The 19380-nt window shown below is 38.6% G+C and overlaps 1 protein-coding gene across 17 annotated transcripts in view; it reads left to right on the plus strand.

Moving 5' to 3' along the window:
- Positions 1–19268, plus strand: part of LOC139767905 (uncharacterized) — a 42546-nt gene extending 23278 nt beyond the window's left edge. For 8 of the 17 annotated variants that reach the window (XM_071697617.1, XM_071697616.1, XM_071697621.1 and 5 more), the window contains 13 exons: positions 2362–2550; positions 2631–3141; positions 3220–3453; positions 3541–3837; positions 4089–4223; positions 4623–5368; positions 5554–5743; positions 6038–6346; positions 7402–7438; positions 8827–8969; positions 13180–13614; positions 13898–14371; positions 14497–19268. In XM_071697617.1, the coding sequence (XP_071553718.1) occupies positions 2362–2550; positions 2631–3141; positions 3220–3453; positions 3541–3837; positions 4089–4223; positions 4623–5368; positions 5554–5743; positions 6038–6346; positions 7402–7438; positions 8827–8969; positions 13180–13614; positions 13898–14371; positions 14497–14568 (3772 nt within the window). In that variant the 3' untranslated portion in view covers positions 14569–19268. Of the gene's footprint in view, positions 1–2361; positions 2551–2630; positions 3142–3219; positions 3454–3540; positions 3838–4088; positions 4224–4622; positions 5369–5553; positions 5744–6037; positions 6347–7401; positions 7439–8826; positions 8970–12199; positions 13016–13179; positions 13615–13897; positions 14372–14496 lie in introns of those variants that run through there. The other 9 variants (XM_071697624.1, XM_071697625.1, XM_071697613.1 and 6 more) reach the window with 8 other exon arrangements.
- The last annotated feature ends 112 nt before the right edge of the window (positions 19269–19380 follow it).

Genomic DNA, 19380 nt, shown 5'->3' on the forward strand with positions numbered 1-19380 from the left:
TTTTTGTATTCGCCACTATGAATTTGTATGTTTTGATTTTGTTTTTCGTATATCCTCCAAAAACCTCCGAAAATAATCAAACTGGATCGAAAAAGGTCGGACGTGAAAGGATTAAAACCGCTCAATATTCACGACACGTATTCGGCTATATAACGTACGTATCTTATCGAATTTTGTTCCCCGAGGGCGCACGTAGTAGTTAGATGAAAATACCTCTTAATATTTTCGTGAACGAAGCATCGCCGCGCAAGGAATCCCTGGCGCGGTATCGGCTTGTCATTACTAATCGATTGGCACTCGAAGCGGCCCGCTTATCGACAATGATAATCCGCACGTAGATAGGCGCACGAGTATACCTTTTATTCTCCCGATATTTTCGTTATTCGATCCGTATTTGCTCGGGCGCAGTCGGAGACGCGTACGCGGATAACCCGATAATTTGAAATTATCCCGTGATTGTCCCCCGAAGTTGTCGATTATCGGGCGAAACTTGACGCGCCCGGCACAAGTTTCTGTTTCCCCGTACGAATCAGGAGTTTAACTGCCCAATAAGCGAACTGCCCGCGGTATATGACAACAGATTGGCAGCAGATTTGCTCAGATATCGCAACAGATTCCAGTATATCATCTGTATTAAACTCGTATTTCTCGCCGACAGAGCCTGCCGATATAATCTGACGGTATATAGATTGTCGGCGGAATCCGAACGGAATCTGTCACTTCGTTAACACCTAAGATGGAATACATATCGTTTAAATGCTCACGAAACGACAGATTCTCAGTTTCTACGGTCAATCTGATGCTATTACATATATTGTTAGCAAATACTGTCAGATTTCTGCTGACGTTCTGTCGACGAAATTTCGTAGCGGACCATTTCAAAATCTGTTCTCGACAGATTCGACTATCCGAGTGAAGTTGCCGATATGCGATTTTTAAAATCCGAGCTCACCCGACTCCCATTTCGCTGACATGCAAACTTCGACTCGTCTTCATGCAAAATGTTTCGAAATTCACTGTTGTGTACGTATTTTCAACAAATAAAGTAAAATGTGGGCTTTGAGAGTACAACGCAGTTAACAGTAAATTAACGTTATGACAATCTTTAATTACTAATAAAATACAATACATGATTATAAATCGGATGCAATATAACAATTTAAAAAAAATCCAAATAATCAGCAGTAGATGATATAAGATATAGCAATAGTACTTCCAGATTGGATGGTCCAAAAATAGTATAATTTTCCCAAACAAAAATATATTATTGGCCAAAATTTCACTTGGATTTTTATATGTATTATTAGCCAGAATTCCACTTGGATTTCCTTAAAACCCAAGTAAAATTCTGGCTAATAATATATACTCTTGTTTTTTTTATACAAGAGAGAAGAGGGGGAGGGGGAGTCTGTTCGTGGCTCGGGGCCGCGGTCGCGGTCGGTCACGATTCGTCGCTGACGTTGCCCGCGACGTCGGTTCCGTACCGTAAATCGTGGAGGAGATAAGATGCCGGCCGGAGTCGGAGTTCGGAGTCGCTCGAAGAGGCGACGGGAGCGCTCAGATGGGCGCCACGGGAGTTAAACGGGCTTAAAAGTCGCGCCCGTTTTCTCCTACGTAATCCTACGTATACACGCATATATACGTTCCCTCGCCTCGTGAAACGTCTCGCCGTGATCCCCCGCGCCCAGCGGACCCGATGAACATTTTTCAATAAAGCATTCCAGGTGCAACGGCGGGCGGGCGGTATTACTCCAAAGACTGATAAATTGTGCGTGAGGCCGGGCTCGGTCGAACGTCGGCCTCGTTATTTAGATGCAATCGCGGCCCGCGTGCCACGACTGCCACGGGGCACCCCACGCGCCAGCTTTGGGGTTAACTCCGCCTGTCACGTACGAGTTGAGTTACGTCTTGGTGGCTCGTTTACCTGTCCCACGTGCGCGACTCGACGACTCACGACGGAACGAACGTCGCTCGTCAGGACGATACGACGTAGTGCAAACATCGTCCTGCGTCGGTTCTGACATCGAGATTTATAGAACGCTCCCCGTATATCCGAGCCTGACGTAGATTTATAGATAGAAATGAGCTCGCGTAGAATATTTTCTACAGAGTGTATCTATAAGTCATCTGTTTTGAAACCTGCTTTGAACGTTGAAACATATTGGAAGGATTCGATGGTAAGAGTGCCAGGAGCGAAAACGAGTCCTTGCGGAGTATTAATCCCATGCGCGAGCGTCAGTAACTTTGACAGGCATTAAGCTTGAGTGATGAGATGCAAAAGAATCAATGTACAATTTAAGGCTGTTTTGTAGTTGTCAAAAATCATCACGAGTATGTAACAGCTCTTGTATTGTTTCACAGAATTATAGAAATCGCCGGTGGCCGAGAGGTATTCTCGCAGAGCCGAGGGAAGGTGCCAGCTAGAAAGTCGCGATTTCTCGCTGCGTCCAATTCCATAAATAACGAGGATATTCAGACTGATAATAAGCTGTCTGTTAAGAAGAATAACAAGTCCCCTAGCTCGCAGACCATATGGGAGTTACGAAGCCGGTAATTAAATCTGTATTTGATCAGCTGAGGACTTGTACTCTGTCCATAAGGTTCCTACTAAATTGCCGTTGATTTTTCAGATGCGGTGAAACCAGAAAGCAACGCGCAAATCGAGAAGTGACGGAGACCGTGTTCGCCTCCGAGGTGCACTCGGTGCGACGTAACGCCACGAAATCCATTCTCGATTACGACTCGCCCAAAAGCAACCGCAGCGGTCGCATAATTAATTACGATTCAATCTTGAATAGCAATAATGTAGAGTATACCGTACCGAAAAGTATTACCGATCTCGACTATGGATTACCGAAGAGCTGCGTAGACTATCAGTCGAATCACAACACCCCCGCGAGAAGCATGGCTATTGTCAGCGACGGCGAGGTTGTGGTATTCGACGATATCGATGACAATTGGCAGGGGCTGCGACTGGACTTGGCGTCGAGCAATACGAATCAAGTTACGACGACGAGTCTAGAATTGGAGATAGACGATTCACAGAGAGGTCGTGTCGCCCCCGAACCGCCGAGTTCCAGTGTTGGAAGTACTCCTAGTCCTACGACGGCATATCATCGCAATACTTCGGAATTTTTCAAAGTAATATTGGGGAGAGGAGGCAAACACTTATTGGATAATTTGCAGAGAACTTTACACAAGTGCATGTAATTTTTGTAGGTTGTTACGCCAGCGAGCGACTGCGAGGTAGATTTTCCCTCCCCAGAACGTAATCATAAAGTTGCGAGAGTAATTGGTGAATTGCCAATCGCTCAATATTCTGGCAGCCCGAGACGTTATGGAGTTCGCGAAAATACACAGCTCCCTACCTTATTATCATCACCCTCAATGTACATGACACCGAGGCCTGGTTTCCCGCAAAGAGTATTGCCAACGACACCAAATCACAATGAGGTAAGAAGATATCATTTATGAAATTTATATTGAGTGGCTTAACAGTGTACCTAATACTTATCTAATACTTGTATCTTATATTCCAAGAAGGAAGATACTTCTGCAGAAATCGTAGTAGACAAGACTGTGATAGAAAATATTAGCACAGAAGATCAGCCTATAAATCCTTCATCTCCATCGCCAAAGGCCGAGGAGGAAGAGGAAGACTCTTTAAAACCGTCGACTTTGCCTGCTGATAATATAAGCAGTCTTGTTTCGCCGGGAGGCAGCACCTTCGACTACCTGTACGAATTTTCAGAAACACGGAAAGTGCTAGAAGAATTCTTCAAATGCCCGGCGCCGACGAAAGAAAAGGAAAACAATATAGAGTCCTTTCCTTTCCAGGTAAGTCTGCTGAAGCAGCAAAAATTCACAGATATTTACGAGATGTTTCTCTGTCACGGAGATATCTGGAATAAATAACATGAGAGTTTATAATTAGAGAAATACATTTATAATGATTGGCGCTTTTAAGAAAAGTCTGTGAAAATCTAAGGATATTTAGAGGACACATGCATGCATAATATATACGTAATGAAGAACAAATTAAGAGCTTGTGTATTGTAAATGACTAACACACTATTTTCTGTTACAAGGATCTTGATTATGAATTACGAAGGCAAGGTGGAAGTGCGTATGTTGGTCAGCGATTAGCTAGTGGCCCACCCGTAACGGAGGAGGTTATGGTACATGAATCTCCTAAGAAGCAACGGGCCGAATTTCCACAAAATGTAAGTATATGACGGTATATGAAGCAAGAAACATTACCTTGACAATTATTTTTTTTTCCTTGTTTGAAGAGCATTAGTTTCGTCGTTTCCCTTTGTGTCGGTAAAGTTTAACATGAGATTAATAATGTTTATTTATGTATAATAAACTTGGATGCAATAAAAAAAAGAGTACTTACAATGTAAATATTACGTTTTTAACAATTCTGAAGTATTAATTACCAATATTTGGAAATTATATTTCTCCCAGTAGTCACATGGGTTCTAAATATATATCGATATTTATAGATACAGTTTTTAAGCTACACTGTGTGGTCGCTTAAAAGGCTTTTCCATGCTTGCATCACTAATCGTGGTATTGCGAAACAAATATTTACACTTGGCTTTTTCTGCTTTTTTTAGACAGGTGAACACGAAAACAATTTCCTGGATCTCTCAGTAGGTACTGGCAGCAGTGAAGATCTTGGTGAGACTGAGGTCGGTTTACAAGTGGGACACTCGCGTAATTTTACATTGAGCCCCGAGACAACCGACTGCGACAGCAATTGCGGCGACTTAGACAGCGAGGTATCCCTCATGATGATGGATAATGAATTGATGCCAGCAAGTGGCCTTCTCGGATCGGTCGGCGATTTGGGGAATAATTCGGATTCTCTGAGAATATACACTAGCATGCCGGTGTTAGAGGACGGCCTGTCTAGTGGACACGCGAGCGATACTGACAACAATAATCCTACTGTGATGCTCATGAAACGGCAAATAAACGAGATAGAGAAGGAGATCATACAGAGAACTCGTAACGACATGTTAGGCACGAATGAGAATGACTCCGGGAAGGACGTTAGTCTAAATGTAACAAAGGATATTTTACACTCGTTGAAGACTACGTCCCCTGATCTGTTTATCGCAAAGAAGGAAAATTCGTACGACACGAATGAGCTGCAGCTCGATGGATTGGATCCACTGGGCACACCGCCACCACCGGCACCTCAAGGACGGCAAAGTGTATCCTTAGAAGTAAACTGTGGCGAGGTGGAAGCGGCCATCAAAGATATCAGAATGGCCCTGCAAAGGACTAAAACTCTACCTGTGAAATCGCCATCGGAAGAACCACCGGAGCCGAGCGTTAGTCCGATATGGATACCAAGGTATTTTATGTTTTGTTTCATGCGGATAAGGGTATTCCAATTGTTGAAATTTGTCCAATATGTTGCCTCGGTACTGTTTTGCTTACCACTGTGAACGTTCCCCTTTTACGACATCGAATATACGTTTGGGATACCCTTTTGGGATACCTCTGTGTTGCGTGTAAACGCATCTAACTAAGATGCAGTATAATGGATGGCAGGCGGAGAGTCTGTATGGAAAGCAATAGCGAAGAATCTGATGCGCGTCGTATAGGTGACGATGCCGATGTGGAAATTGAGGAATGTCCAGACGAGGAGGAGGCGGATACCGATCTTGAAACGGATCGGTTGCTCGGACAACAGAGAACGGATGATCAAGGATTTTACGACGATAAGGTGGGCATACTTAACATGTCGTTCTATATTATTCTTATTCATCACTTGTTATAACGATGTATCCTATTTCCTCAATAAGGATGTTTAGGATAAACTAAATAAGTTACAGCACTTGTGACAATACATCATATACATACACTCTCTTTAACACAACTTCCTACTAGGTAATATTGAGACGGTGCTAATGCGTTTAAATTCAGGAAAAAAAAAGGATACGAATAATCTACATTTTCCTGTATTCTGTGCGATTCGATGGTATCGGTGTTCTACTAATATCGTCTTGGTGTTATGCAGGGGTGGAGGAAGCCTAAGACTAGGACTATGTTACCACCAATGAATGCGAAAGTCGCTACTCCAAAGCAAACCCCTCCCAAAACTTTGAGTGTCGCCCCGATAGAAACGCTAGCGCCTTCCGAGCCCATACCCTCGACGTCTGCCTCGATCTCCCCTCCTCCTGTAGTGTCTGTTATACAATCGTCGTCTTCTAACGAGTGCGAAGTAGCCACTCCCGCGCAACCTACATCGAGTCCGCAGAAGACCCCAGTCAAAAACTCCCCCTCATCCCCTCAGAGCCTCAAGGAATCCAACAACAAGGTGAAAAAGGTGCCCTTTCAAATGCTACCACGGAATCTGTTTTACTATTAGTGACTATAGATATCTATTTTCTAGTGAGCTTGCGGTAAAATAGCACATGTTGGTGCATGACAGTACTATCCTTCTGTTGCTAAACGAGATATGTACTAATCAGCTTAAATATAATTTTCATTATCATCTATTAATCTCCTAATGCGTTTTTTAATGATAGAATATAGATATTTGATAATTATCAGAACGTTATTTATAATTCCTATACAAGTTTTATGATGATAGTCTTCATAATACTAAAACAATAATAATAATTCATAATAATAATAATAATAAAATAAAATATTTTTTTATTATATAGTTGAAAAATGTTTAAGCTGATTTTTTTTAAGAGAAAAGGTACTTTTTTTTATCTTATTGCTTTAGTTTTCCTTTATGGCTTCCGCTTATTATGCTTATTTTAATGTATAACAGAAACATCGTTAACGTTATATTTATAAAAATATCGTATACTAGATTATTTCGTATCCACAAATAGTGCAATGATAAGGAAATGCTTTATATAGGTTGATTTTTAATTATATGTGCTTTAAAGGAAAAACCTAAAGACTGAAGCAAGAAAAAAATGTGATATGAACATAAGTTGTTTATTTATGTATTATATAACATTTTTTCTTGTTTAGGCTCTAAATTCATACTCCAAAAAATTAATATATAATTAAGAATAACTCACATAATGTTTTTCTATGCTTTATAAAACAAAGCAAGTGTTATAATATGTTGCTTCGCAAAAGAAAAGGATTATAAAATTGCGATAGCATTTAGTTCCTATTCTATTATTACTATTATTATTACTACTGTACTATAATTGTTACTACTATTGTTTCTAGGCGTAAATATAGGGACATGTTAATGTTTATTAGCTTTCTTATATGGCAGTTTCTGCATGGTTAGCACATCCTACAGCTTTAAATGATTACGTATATGATATTTACGAGATTTAATTGCGAGCGTATTTATCAAAGCCTTATCTATCTATGGTATCAAAGTGCATTATCTGTCTTATTTTTCAGGATAAGGAGGGAAAGAAAAAGAGCAGAAACAAAGAAGGTATTGTCGCATTTTTATTCATACAATTGTTATTCTTGTATTCCTTAACGATTTTCTAAATATCAAAGTATTATTAATGTTATGATGCTAATATAATATTTCTCTTTCTATTGCTTGCTCGGATGTATATAATAAATTCGTCATCCGCTTCTAATCATTATTTTATGGTAGGTACTCTCTTCATATGTGCAAATTTATATTGTTTAACAATTAGAGTACAGTACAAACTTGCTGATCCAGCACTTCGGTAATCCAATGACACTATCCAATAATCCGGCACTATCGCGAGCTTCCACGATTCCTTGGACAAGAGGCAAGGGGGCGGGTTTAACGCTTACGTATATTTATCTACTCATTAGTGACTGACGACTGATTGTGTCGCCTACGTTGTTACGCCTACAATGTTTTGTTTAAGTTTTTGCGAAAATAAATTGCCACTATTCTAATTTTGTTTGGTTTGTTGTAATACGCGGGGCGGTCTCGCGCTGCGCGTGTACTTGGTGCAAGACACTACCGTCTCTACTCGAGGGTGTCTCTTGATTTTAGAACAGTTTTAAAATACTCAATTGTTTTACCTCCTCTATTCCTTACATTCCAGTGGTCCGGTAAATCCATTAATCCGACACAATTTGGTTTTTAATAGTGCCGGATTAGCGAGATTGTACTGTATATGCTATTACACTATTACTGTATTATTAATGATAGCTGTAACTCAAAATTAATATTATTTACTGCACAATATTACTTAATGCTTTTATAGTATTTCTTGATAATCTAATGTTTCCATCTTGTGCATGTGTAACTCTGCTTTTAACACGTGCGATATGTTTTATCAAGGTGTATCTCTAAATTTATTATATGTACGTATATGTCATCTGCAGATCACGCTCAGAGATTTCAGATATTTACATTCCTCTATTTGTACTCCTCGATAAGGTCACCAATTATATTGATAAGCAGTGTATTGAGGAGTCTCATAAGTGTCATAATCTTTTAATGTGATGTGACTGTGACTGTTTCAATTGTGTACAATCTTTTCTCGTGCTTATATACGTATTGTAAATTAAATAAAATTACACACGGTGTAATTTCTATGTGAATAATAAAACAGGAAAAAAAACAGTTGATCTAATCGCGAGAACAACAGGATTACAAAGTCAAGGATTTTATAACTTCATTAAAAATTATATCGTTATGTGATATGAAGACTGCAATGTTAACTGAAGCTACAAACGACATGGAACAAAAGTATCCATTACTGGATACAATCATATCATCTGTTAGACTGCCTCAATGTTCTTCTGAGCACTTAGCCGCCCTCGGCACACTGCACTATAAGACAAATGGGATAAAAAATCCTAAATGGTACGTGTCTGTGTCCCTTTCAGACTTGTTGGATGATCCATCAGTGTTGATCGAGGGTGTCTTGTTCCGGGCGAGATACTTGGGATCCACGCAATTGGTATGCGAAGGTCAACCGACGAAGTCGACTCGCATGTGTCAAGCAGAGGAAGCCGTTTCCAGAATAAAGGTACATATGTATATGGCAACGCACTTCTTTTTATTTTTATCTCAGAACTGAGACATACTATTCCTCTTGAACTGGTATTATATACGTCAATTGCGAAAGATATGTATATACTATTATATACAGATATGTGTATATAAAAAAGCACAATATACATGATATATATATACATATATACATATCTCATGTACAAATAGAACTTGTATATGAGGACACTTTTTTTCCTAAAGATTTTTGCGAAGCATCGAAAAAAGATTATGGAGTACAGTATGAATTATTAAGTGCAATGTAAATCATTCAACAGCCACGTATATTTTCTTAGAATGTTTGTTCTTAAAAGCAGTAACTACTAATTAAGTGAGCATATCGCGATATTTGATAGATAATGCATCCATATGATATGTTGTGTTCTGTTTAGGTCAGTAGCACTAAGTTTGGAAGACACATTATATAGATCAAATACAAATACGTTACACATTGGCTAAATGTCTCAATTGTTGACTTTCTACTGTTGAAACGAAAATAAAAAAGAACATTAGAAAATTTGTTAGAGAGTAAAATCGTTTCAAGAACCATTAGAATTAAACTACGAATAATAATAACGAAATTATATAGCAGCATGCTCTGATTGCTTTATACTATTTTAATTTGCTACTTAATTTGTAGTGAATAACAGTGCAATATTTTCATCTGCAATAATGTATTTCAATGTTAAGGTTTTTAACTTTTTGAGGACTTTTAAAACTTGCCATTTCCTTTCGATGTAATCACGAAATAAGTACTGCAAGATATTGCAAATAACATATCTATAACAATCACAAGAGATTTGCGCATTTCGAAGCGCTTCTTTACCAAGTATAAAATATTTCAGTGTTATATTATTTTGAGACTTTACCTCATTAATTTACCTCAAATAGTTAAAATGCTGGAATCTTAAGTGATTAGTTAAACCTGAGAGTTTTCTGCAGGAAAGAGTACTGTCCAAATCGTGTTTTAAGACTCGTTTGTACTTCAGTTCTATATATGATAAATATATGTATTGCAAAAAGGACCATAGACCATAGTTGACCAAAATACTCTCCTTAGAAAATAGTACAGATCGTGTTTATAGTGTACCCATTATATTTCCGTTTACGTAGTCTATATTTTTACCGATAAAGTACAATGTACTTTCTTCTTTTATTCGTTCTTATAGTTTATGATATTGATCAATCTTACGAGGAAACTGTCAATATTAAGCAGACAAAACAGTAAATTCTTTCCTCCTACTCTTAGGTTCCGCTCATGGGCAATTAAACGTCAGCATTTAGATAAGATAGACCTCCTCTCTATCTGTAATAACTAATCAATAGTTATCTTTTTACGCAGTTTTTTTTGCCATCGTCTGAGACGACTCGAAAGAGAGAGGAATCTCTAAATGCTGATTTCTGTCTACCTATCTGATAATTAATCTAAATATAACTGTGAACTGGCCGTTGTGCAAAGAGGCCTGAATGTTTCAGTGTAGCGCCCCCCTTCCTCACATCACCAACACCACCACCACCACCTGACCACCGAACACTGTCATCTTTTCAGTGTAACTTTTGATGTGATTTCTGTATGTCTGTCAGTCTTTCTTTCTCTCTTTCTTTTTTTCTTTGCGAATATTTGGGTTATATATCTGCTGCCCGCTTGCTATGTCCGCTTTCCTGTAGATTCTTGATCAACTTTACGCACAAAAGATCCGTGTCACTCACGGGAGCTATTGCTCTACTCACAATCAGTAACTACGTTCTCAACTATGCAAAAAATCCAACAAAATTACTGTACAACTGGCCGACAGAGAGGAAGAAAACTGGAAACGCGCGAGAAACCAATCTAGATGCAATATAACACACGGCTCTGTTTTAGGCAAATTTCTGGGAAGTTGCAAGAAATTTCATAGAATATTCATCATAACTTCGAGCTTCAAAGAGATGTGATATCTGATTATAGCGAATCGATAGCCCGGTGATACTACGATATTCTGATATGACAGTATCCTACAAGATTGAGCGTAATTAGTCACTTATATACATTCGTTCGTTCAATCTGATTTTTCAAGAATATAGATCGCAAAATATTTTTTTCCTGATGTCTTATTGTTGCATGAAGTGAGATTTTATATAGTTGAGTTGAGTAGACCAGGATTGCGGTTTTTTTTATCGTTGCAAGAATATCTTGGTTGCAAAATTAATTGCAGGAATTAAAATAGAAATTATGTTTTCACGATTGAATATCCATTGTAAAAATAATTTCTAATTTAAAAAATTGATAATATTAAGAGCAGGAGTTGTAATATTAATCAGTTCTTTCAATAGTGTATGCATGATAATTGCAAGGCTGCTAAAGCTACGCTCTGATGTAGGCAGTGTAAATAATGAGAAAATATTGAGACTAAGATTTTGAAGAGTTTATCTTAATAGTCCGCTAAAATTTCTAGGTAATTAATATCTCGTTATACATTGATGTAGCTTTTTAATAAGCCACAAATTCGTGCTTACTTCATGCTTTTGAATAGCGCCAACAAAAGAACTTTACTCACGCTTGCAAGTAGATTTGTTTATATTTGCTTACGAAAAGACACTTGGAGTCAAAATTAATTATCATTACGGAGAATAATAATTCTATGTGTGGTCAATTGCTTGTATTTGTATTGCTCGTTTTCGCCGCGACAAAATTAGACAAAATTGGCTGATCGAAGAAACAAGAAACACGATTGCTCATCGCGAGCCTTACCGTGCTTCGAGTTCTGAGTTGCTGGCTAAACACCTAGAGACTTACAGCCAAACATGCAGCGTCGCTATCAATACGTTCTTAAATTACAACAATTATAGCGGATCCGCGTGTGCTCGTCCGTACCGACATTACCATTCTGTAACATAACATAACGCTTGCACGTTGCACAGCTTCCAGACACCGTGAGCTTGTCCGAAGGCAAAATTGCATAATGAAGGTCGCATCGTGCGCAGAAGTGTATGCTACCGGACTAATGCATTTATATATGTGTGAATGATTTGATCCGGCATACGATATAGAGGTGACACACAAGCATGACACACTGTGCATAAGAGAAAAGTAAAGCCGTATTTGGTATAGCAACTCAAGAACTCATGAACATTGGCTCTTTTGCCTCTCGTTCTGTCGGTGGTGCGTGGCAATGTGACTAGCAGAGCCTTTGTTTGTTTGTTTGTTTGGCGCGTACATAACGGAAGGATGATGGGCCAGTGCCGATGCAGGCAACACTCTTAAACTATGGGGGGCAGCATGGGTATGGTCGCTGCAGCATTGCCTCGCAAGGAAGCCTAGAGGAGGACGAGTGCGACTCGAGCGAAGAACTTATAGGAAGCGCTTCTGGTGGGGGCCAGTCCGAGTCACAAGCGCTTGGGGCCCAGCCGAAACTGGCCCCGATCAGTGGCTGCTTGGGGCCCACAACCGTTTTCAGACTACAGTTTCTTGGGTCGGTGGAGGTGGAAGAGGAAGGGGGCCGTAAACGGCGTAAGCGCCTTAAGAACCACATGGTGGAGGAGGCTGTGACAAAAATAAAGGTCCGCCCTCATTGCCCTTCATCCCAGACAACCACCCCTTTCGCTGTTAAATCCGAGTGACTGCCCTTTGGCTCTTACAAGAGCAGTCGTTCGACCGTTTCATCCCTCTATTGATTTATATAACACCGACGAGGGTCAAACCTTCTTACGGCCATTTCATCATTACGGCTTGACAACTTTATTTTATTCGGCCACAAAACCCGCAGCAATTTCCCATAATATGCACTTTTCAGTTACGATACTCATATTACCTGCGTACACATGCACATTCTTCATAAATCATAGCGACGAGTCTCTTGCAAGTTAAATGTTGCGTCAAAGTTAGGCGACTTTTGTCTCTCAAACTCTCAGGTTTGTGATAGCGCCGTTAATGATTATGCTCAACTTTATACAGTTTTTACACTATCGTGCACTATCTTATTTTACTAGCAATTAAGCGTTTTATGTGTTTAAAGTATTAATATTATACGTATGTATCATATACACATATATTTTTAATTAATTACTTGTTTGTCTCTACTTTGTTACACATGCTGCTTCCTTATGATAGGCGCTGGTACGTATATTCTGTGTGAAATGTATAGAACATAGAAATCCGTGGTAATGCAACATTTTTCTAAAAAAAGATATGTGTTGTGCTTATTCAGGCACCGGACGGTGACACTCAGCCAAGCACGGAGGTAGACCTCTTCATCTCGACAGAGAAGATCATGGTTCTCAATACTGATCTGAAGGAGATCATGATGGATCACGCGTTACGCACGATTTCGTATATAGCGGACATCGGCGATCTGGTAGTGCTAATGGCACGGCGTCGTTTTGTGCCGCATGAAATGGAAGAAGTACCGAAGATTAACCGAACTCCGAAGATGATATGCCACGTTTTCGAAAGCGAGGAGGCTCAATTTATAGCACAAAGTATCGGACAAGCATTCCAAGTAGCTTACATGGAGTTCCTAAAGGCAAATGGGATAGAGGATCATAGCTTCGTTAAGGAGATGGATTACCAGGAGGTGCTCAATTCGCAGGAGATATTCGGCGACGAGCTGCAGATGTTCGCGAAGAAAGAGATGCAGAAAGAGGTAATCTACGGAATGCTAATCTGCGTCACCTTTTCCATTTGCTGACTCGAGAGTGACTACGATTCTCACTCTAACGGCTCGTGGAAGTTCTTGTCGGTTTACCCAACTCATCGGAATTATTAATACATGTCGGTTTCTCGTAAATTCCCAAAATTGAATTAACTTCACTCTATAGTTTCCAGGAGAACTATGTATCGCGAATTGAGACGTGGATGTCAATTATCGCGATCGACTTAAGGAAAATTTCGTAATTGCATTGGAGTAAAGATCTCTCTGTTTGCAGGTAGTGGTACCGAAAGCGAAGGGTGAGATCCTCGGTGTTGTGATTGTTGAGTCCGGATGGGGCTCGATGCTGCCAACCGTAGTCATAGCGAATCTCGCGCCGGCCGGCGCCGCCGCACGTTGCGGTCAGCTTAACATTGGCGATCAGATAATAGCGATTAACGGTGTATCGTTAGTCGGCTTGCCTTTGTCGACATGTCAGACTTACATAAAGAACTCGAAGAATCAAACGGTCGTCAAGCTAACTGTCGTGCCGTGTGCACCTGTGGTCGAAGTGAAAATCAAGAGACCCGACACGAAATATCAGTTAGGATTTAGTGTACAGAACGGAGTGATATGTAGTCTATTGAGGGGTGGTATCGCCGAGCGGGGCGGAGTACGAGTGGGCCATAGGATAATTGAAATCAATAATCAGAGTGTTGTTGCTGTACCGCACGAAAAGATTGTTAATCTTCTTGCTACGTCAGTGGGAGAGGTACGTAAGCGCGTGGAACTAAAGTGCTTTAAGTGTGTGCTTCGTGTGCTTATTATTTGATAGAATAAAATATTAGGAAGCAGTTATATATGAGGGTCAAAGAAACATTCTCTCTTCTTTTCTAGATTTTGATGAAAACGATGCCCACGTCTATGTTTAGGCTGTTGACCGGCCAGGAGTCTCCGGTGTACATATAAAAAGCGTTCAGTTGCCTGGCTGATGCGTAGTGAACAGACAATACATCCACCATCCACTACCATACTATCCGCTACCTTTACTGTACAGGTTATTCAATGCAAATCGCTTTGTGTTTTCGATTCTTATGGGACGATTCGATACATTCACCAGCTCCTGCTTAGTAAACGAGACCTACATAGGTACGTCGCAAAAACGTTAACTAAATATCTACTCAAGCATAATTTATATGATTATCGATTATTGTAAGAGATATTCGTCTAGTTCTAATCAATGAGATTCTCTATAACATAAATATGTTCCCTGAAGTCTTGCGAGATATTGTTTCGATGCCGGTCAATGCATTATGTCAATGCATTGCGGTGTTTAATTTATTGTCTGAGCGGTGTAGTACTTGCGGCGAAATTGCCGCGATTACTCAGGCGTTCGATTTATTACGAGTCTAGCAAAACGATAGGGGGGAAAAAAAAATATTGATTTTCAGTGCACAACAAGTGGATGTTACAGAGAATCGCATTATTCGCGCCAAGGAAGATGATATAGGTGATGCAGTTGCACATGATTATAAATAGCACAAAGCTCTTTACCAACAGCTGGAGCAGGGCTGGAATTGTATATTACGTAGTTTAATGACGTAGTAACATTTATAAAAAGGATCTCCCTCTATCTCTCGCGGAGACACTTTAAGCTAAAGTGTTTATTTAATCTTTTTTATCCTTAAGGCCGGCGAATACTTGCGGCGCGACGCCCGAGTATATTAATTTGTACTAAAATTACTATCTTACCGTAGTAAACTTCGGACGCGTAAATCTCGTGATAAATAATGCCATAGTAATTATATAGAAGAGCACAGTAACGTATTCTATATATATGAGAGGGATTTTTTTAAGAGAGTAGATTAATCTGTTTTGCAATACGTTAAGCTGACTTCCGGCAAGAGATAAATAAACCGTGTATAGCCGAATACACGGAAATGGTCAGTGGACAAAAATGTTGATTCAACATCATGTATGCCTACATATCGCTTTATCAATGCTATTCTGTCGTATACTCACCTGTATCAAAGATGAAGTCGTAACCTTCACCGCGCGATATTATTTTTCGGAGCGACGTTTGAAAGTCCTTCATATTATGCCTCATAAATGACTGTCACTCGCGAGAAAATAGGTAAATAAAAAAATTTTAAAGTTTATTTGCTCCGAATATTGTTATATCCGTAAGTGCACAATTTCCTAATAAATATTTAAAGTTAGTATACATTTTTGCGAAAAATATGCACGCCTGTGTGTGCATGTGTGTGTGTGTGTGTTTGTGTATAAGAGAGAGACCTGTTTTTTGTTTCTCGCGAATGGTAGTCAACTGTAAACTTGCAAAAGTCATCTTGTTCCCAGTATGTTACATTAATCGCGCTCGCTTCTTCGATCACATATTGATAAATGTTGAGAAATGGCTGTGTATTTAAGAGTCTAGATTTTATAGACGTAAGACCGTACTCGACTTAGGCACTTTAGAATAGAGGCCTTTAAATTTTTCAACACTTTACGTCCTCTAGCTCTCTCTTTCTCTCTTGATATTTCGTGAATTCCCCGCTCGTTTTAATAGAGATTCAACATCTTCATCGAATTGTTAACTCTAATTGAATCTTTAACTTAAAATTCATGGTAGTAGAGCTGTTCGAAGTATATTACGCTGACAATTTTTTAAGTACTTATCGATTAGAAGCCTTCATGTTTCTCGAAATTTTCTCACACCATTCCGAAGCATCTCGCATCTCAATTTGGAAAATAATATTTTCGAGTACCCCTAATCTCGTCTCGTTTCGCAGATTTCCCACGAAAGATTGATGGAGAACGCTTAGAAATCTTTCTACCGCTCGATTCCTATCGATCTAATTTTGTAGAATAAAGTTTCTTTTAATTCACTCGTTTTTCGCGTTCGGAAAAGTTCAGTTCGTAAAAATAGTCGTAGTAGTTAATCGTAAAATGGCTTATAATAATAGACTGCACCTTATCCGTATCAGCTTGCAGTAAGTCTTCACTCACCATGTATAATACTTACATGTAAAATATGTAAATTGTATTCGACTCAATGTGTGGCTTCACTGCATATAGGCATACAAAATGAAAATCTAGCTTTTCCCGACTTGTAACTCTTCGTCAATGGAAAGTTTCTTCTAAAATATAACAGACTGACTCACTTCTATGTGTGACCCAATAAGATAAAAAAATTACTCATTCTAGAGAAACGTAAACTCTACAGTCGTATTACTAGAAAAAAAAAGAGAGAAGAAAAGTCCTCTTCTATATAAATACTATATGCCATAATAATCTAAGTTTTATCTATTTTTGCTGAAAATTTCTCACCTTCGAGCTATTCTGCTTCAAATATCAAGAAGTGTGCGATGACAAACTTTGAGATTCCTGATGTCTGATAAAATTTCAATGCCAAAGTACATTAAGTAGGCGTAACGACGAGACAGCGGAGTATACGCATAATTTTCGACGAACTGAAAAAAGAATTATTCAGATTTTGTCTGAGAATGTGCGAATCATTTAAGGGAACGATGTATCCTAATTTGCAAAAAATTGAACTTGCGTTGTATTTATCTTCTGACATAATTCAGATATACAGGGCATTTAAAGAGCAAGCGTTCATAGGATTAAGTAGGACGTTAACGAAATATCGTGTAAAAGATATCTAATAAACATGAGGAAAATTATCTTTTCGAGGATAGAAGCAATTAGATTGCTCTCGACATTGTACAAACTGAGAATTGTTTCTATCTACAAAAAGACCAGATTTTCGAGGCATGTTAATTAAACATCTTTCGCCTAATGAATACGCTCTTCGGATCTTGAACTCTTCTTTTTTAAACAGCCCTTGTAAGTCATAAAATTTGTGTTCACATAGTGTCATAATACATATTGTAAAAACAATCATACGTAAACCTGTTTAAAAGTGACGAGGAATGCTAATTTTGTAACAAATAAACTAGAATTTAATTTCGGAAGATCGAACATGTGTTCTGGGCTTTGCTCTCTTTGCTTTGTCGACATAACAGACATGGATTCTCCGTATCTAATTGTAAGTCGATTCTTCGATTACACTGATATCTTCAAGGATCTCTGATTTGCCATAGACACGATATTTCCTACGGGACAATTCTCTGTGAGGCACGTGGATGAAGGGCATGTAAATAAAACATTTTTTGTTGTCTACGATATTTAGTGATGTAAAAGCGAAAGTGAGACGCGGTGCACGACGCCGCAAATCGATACGGACGGAAAGCCTCGTGAGGATAGTTACGTGAGAAATGTCACGAAATATATGTATAAATATATGGTAATTCCATTACTTCATCGAGGAGGGTGTAGCGAAGCATATTACGATATTGCATATCATGGGGAACCGATATATCATTGTGGAGACCTTCATTCATTACGGGCAGATATCTAAATGAGTATGCAGAAAGTATTATCTTTTGCCGGAATCATCAGAGTCTAGAATAAATCGCGGCTATATACGTTAGGGCAATGGATTTTGGCATAGAAATTTTAACCATATATTCGACGAGCAACACAAAGCGGTATGAATATAATATATGGGATCAAACAAGATGTGTTATATATTGGGTGGCTGAAACTTATCTAGTCATTACGCTAAGAATAAGATGAATATATAAATATAAATAAAAATAAAGAAAAGTATATATATATATATACATATATATATACACATAATAAGTTAATACTCAGCCATCGCAAGCCACCCTGACTGAATGTGTCTAGCCACATTTTAATAATGACATCTGCAACTTGTACTGTCAATCTGGCCTTGCGTGGTCATTACTTGTATGTTCGTTAGAGATGAAATGTAATATTATTAAATCGTCATTACACAGTCTTCGTTCGTTGACTCAAATTTTATGAGAAAAAGAAAACAATCGACTTCTTTTGTCTTAATAACTGGAAGGTATATATAAGTTATTAAAGTATGGCTTCTTGAAGTATTTACGAGCGTAAATTAATAAATATATAGACTCATTTGACTTTATCTGTTGATATTCTATTGATATTCTTCACCTAAATTCTTTTTCTATACATTTTTTTCTAGATTTTCTACGATTGTTGGTAAATTATACTATATATATAGATGAACGAATGCGAAGGGAGGAGATCTAGTAAACTTGTTCCGTTTATAAATTTAAATAAGCGTACAGTTCGTCGAAATGAGAAGGTTTCGTCGTGTCATTATTTCCAAGCGCTGTAAGACATTTGTGTCACGCTTGTCCTCTTTAACGAGGACATTGGCAGGTAATGTCTGATTTATGGAATATTTCGTCGATGACAATGCATGTCTTGCATCATCGAGCCTTACAAAGTGAAGAATGATGATCGTGCAAAGTCAGTATGAATGGTAGAAAAAATTCCAAAATTGCAGTCAGAATCGTTATGAGGCAATTGAGAAAGAACCCAGCCATTCATGATAAATAAAAAAATAATTATATCTTACACACACATATATATAGAGCTTGCGCTGTAGCTTCACCAGTCATGAAACATGCTACAAGATATCTCATGACTGTCCTTATCAATGTTTGTGAGTGTATAATAAGTTATAAACTATAAGTGAGCTATTGAATGTGTATATGGTATATGCTAGTCCATACTAAGATACAATAAAATGTAATTTTGAATTCAAATTCATACGTAGTTATGTCTGTCACTTTGAAGCACGGTATATGATGCAACGATGAAAACGATATAGCTTTTCTTTTATTTTTATTTTCTCTCTTAAAGGCTTTATTTCTTCAA

The sequence above is a fragment of the Temnothorax nylanderi genome, unplaced genomic scaffold (genome assembly GCF_030848795.1).
Source record: "Temnothorax nylanderi isolate EJ_2023f unplaced genomic scaffold, tnyl_v1.0 TNYL_tig0013_pilon, whole genome shotgun sequence".
NCBI classification, from domain to species: Eukaryota; Metazoa; Arthropoda; class Insecta; order Hymenoptera; family Formicidae; genus Temnothorax; species Temnothorax nylanderi.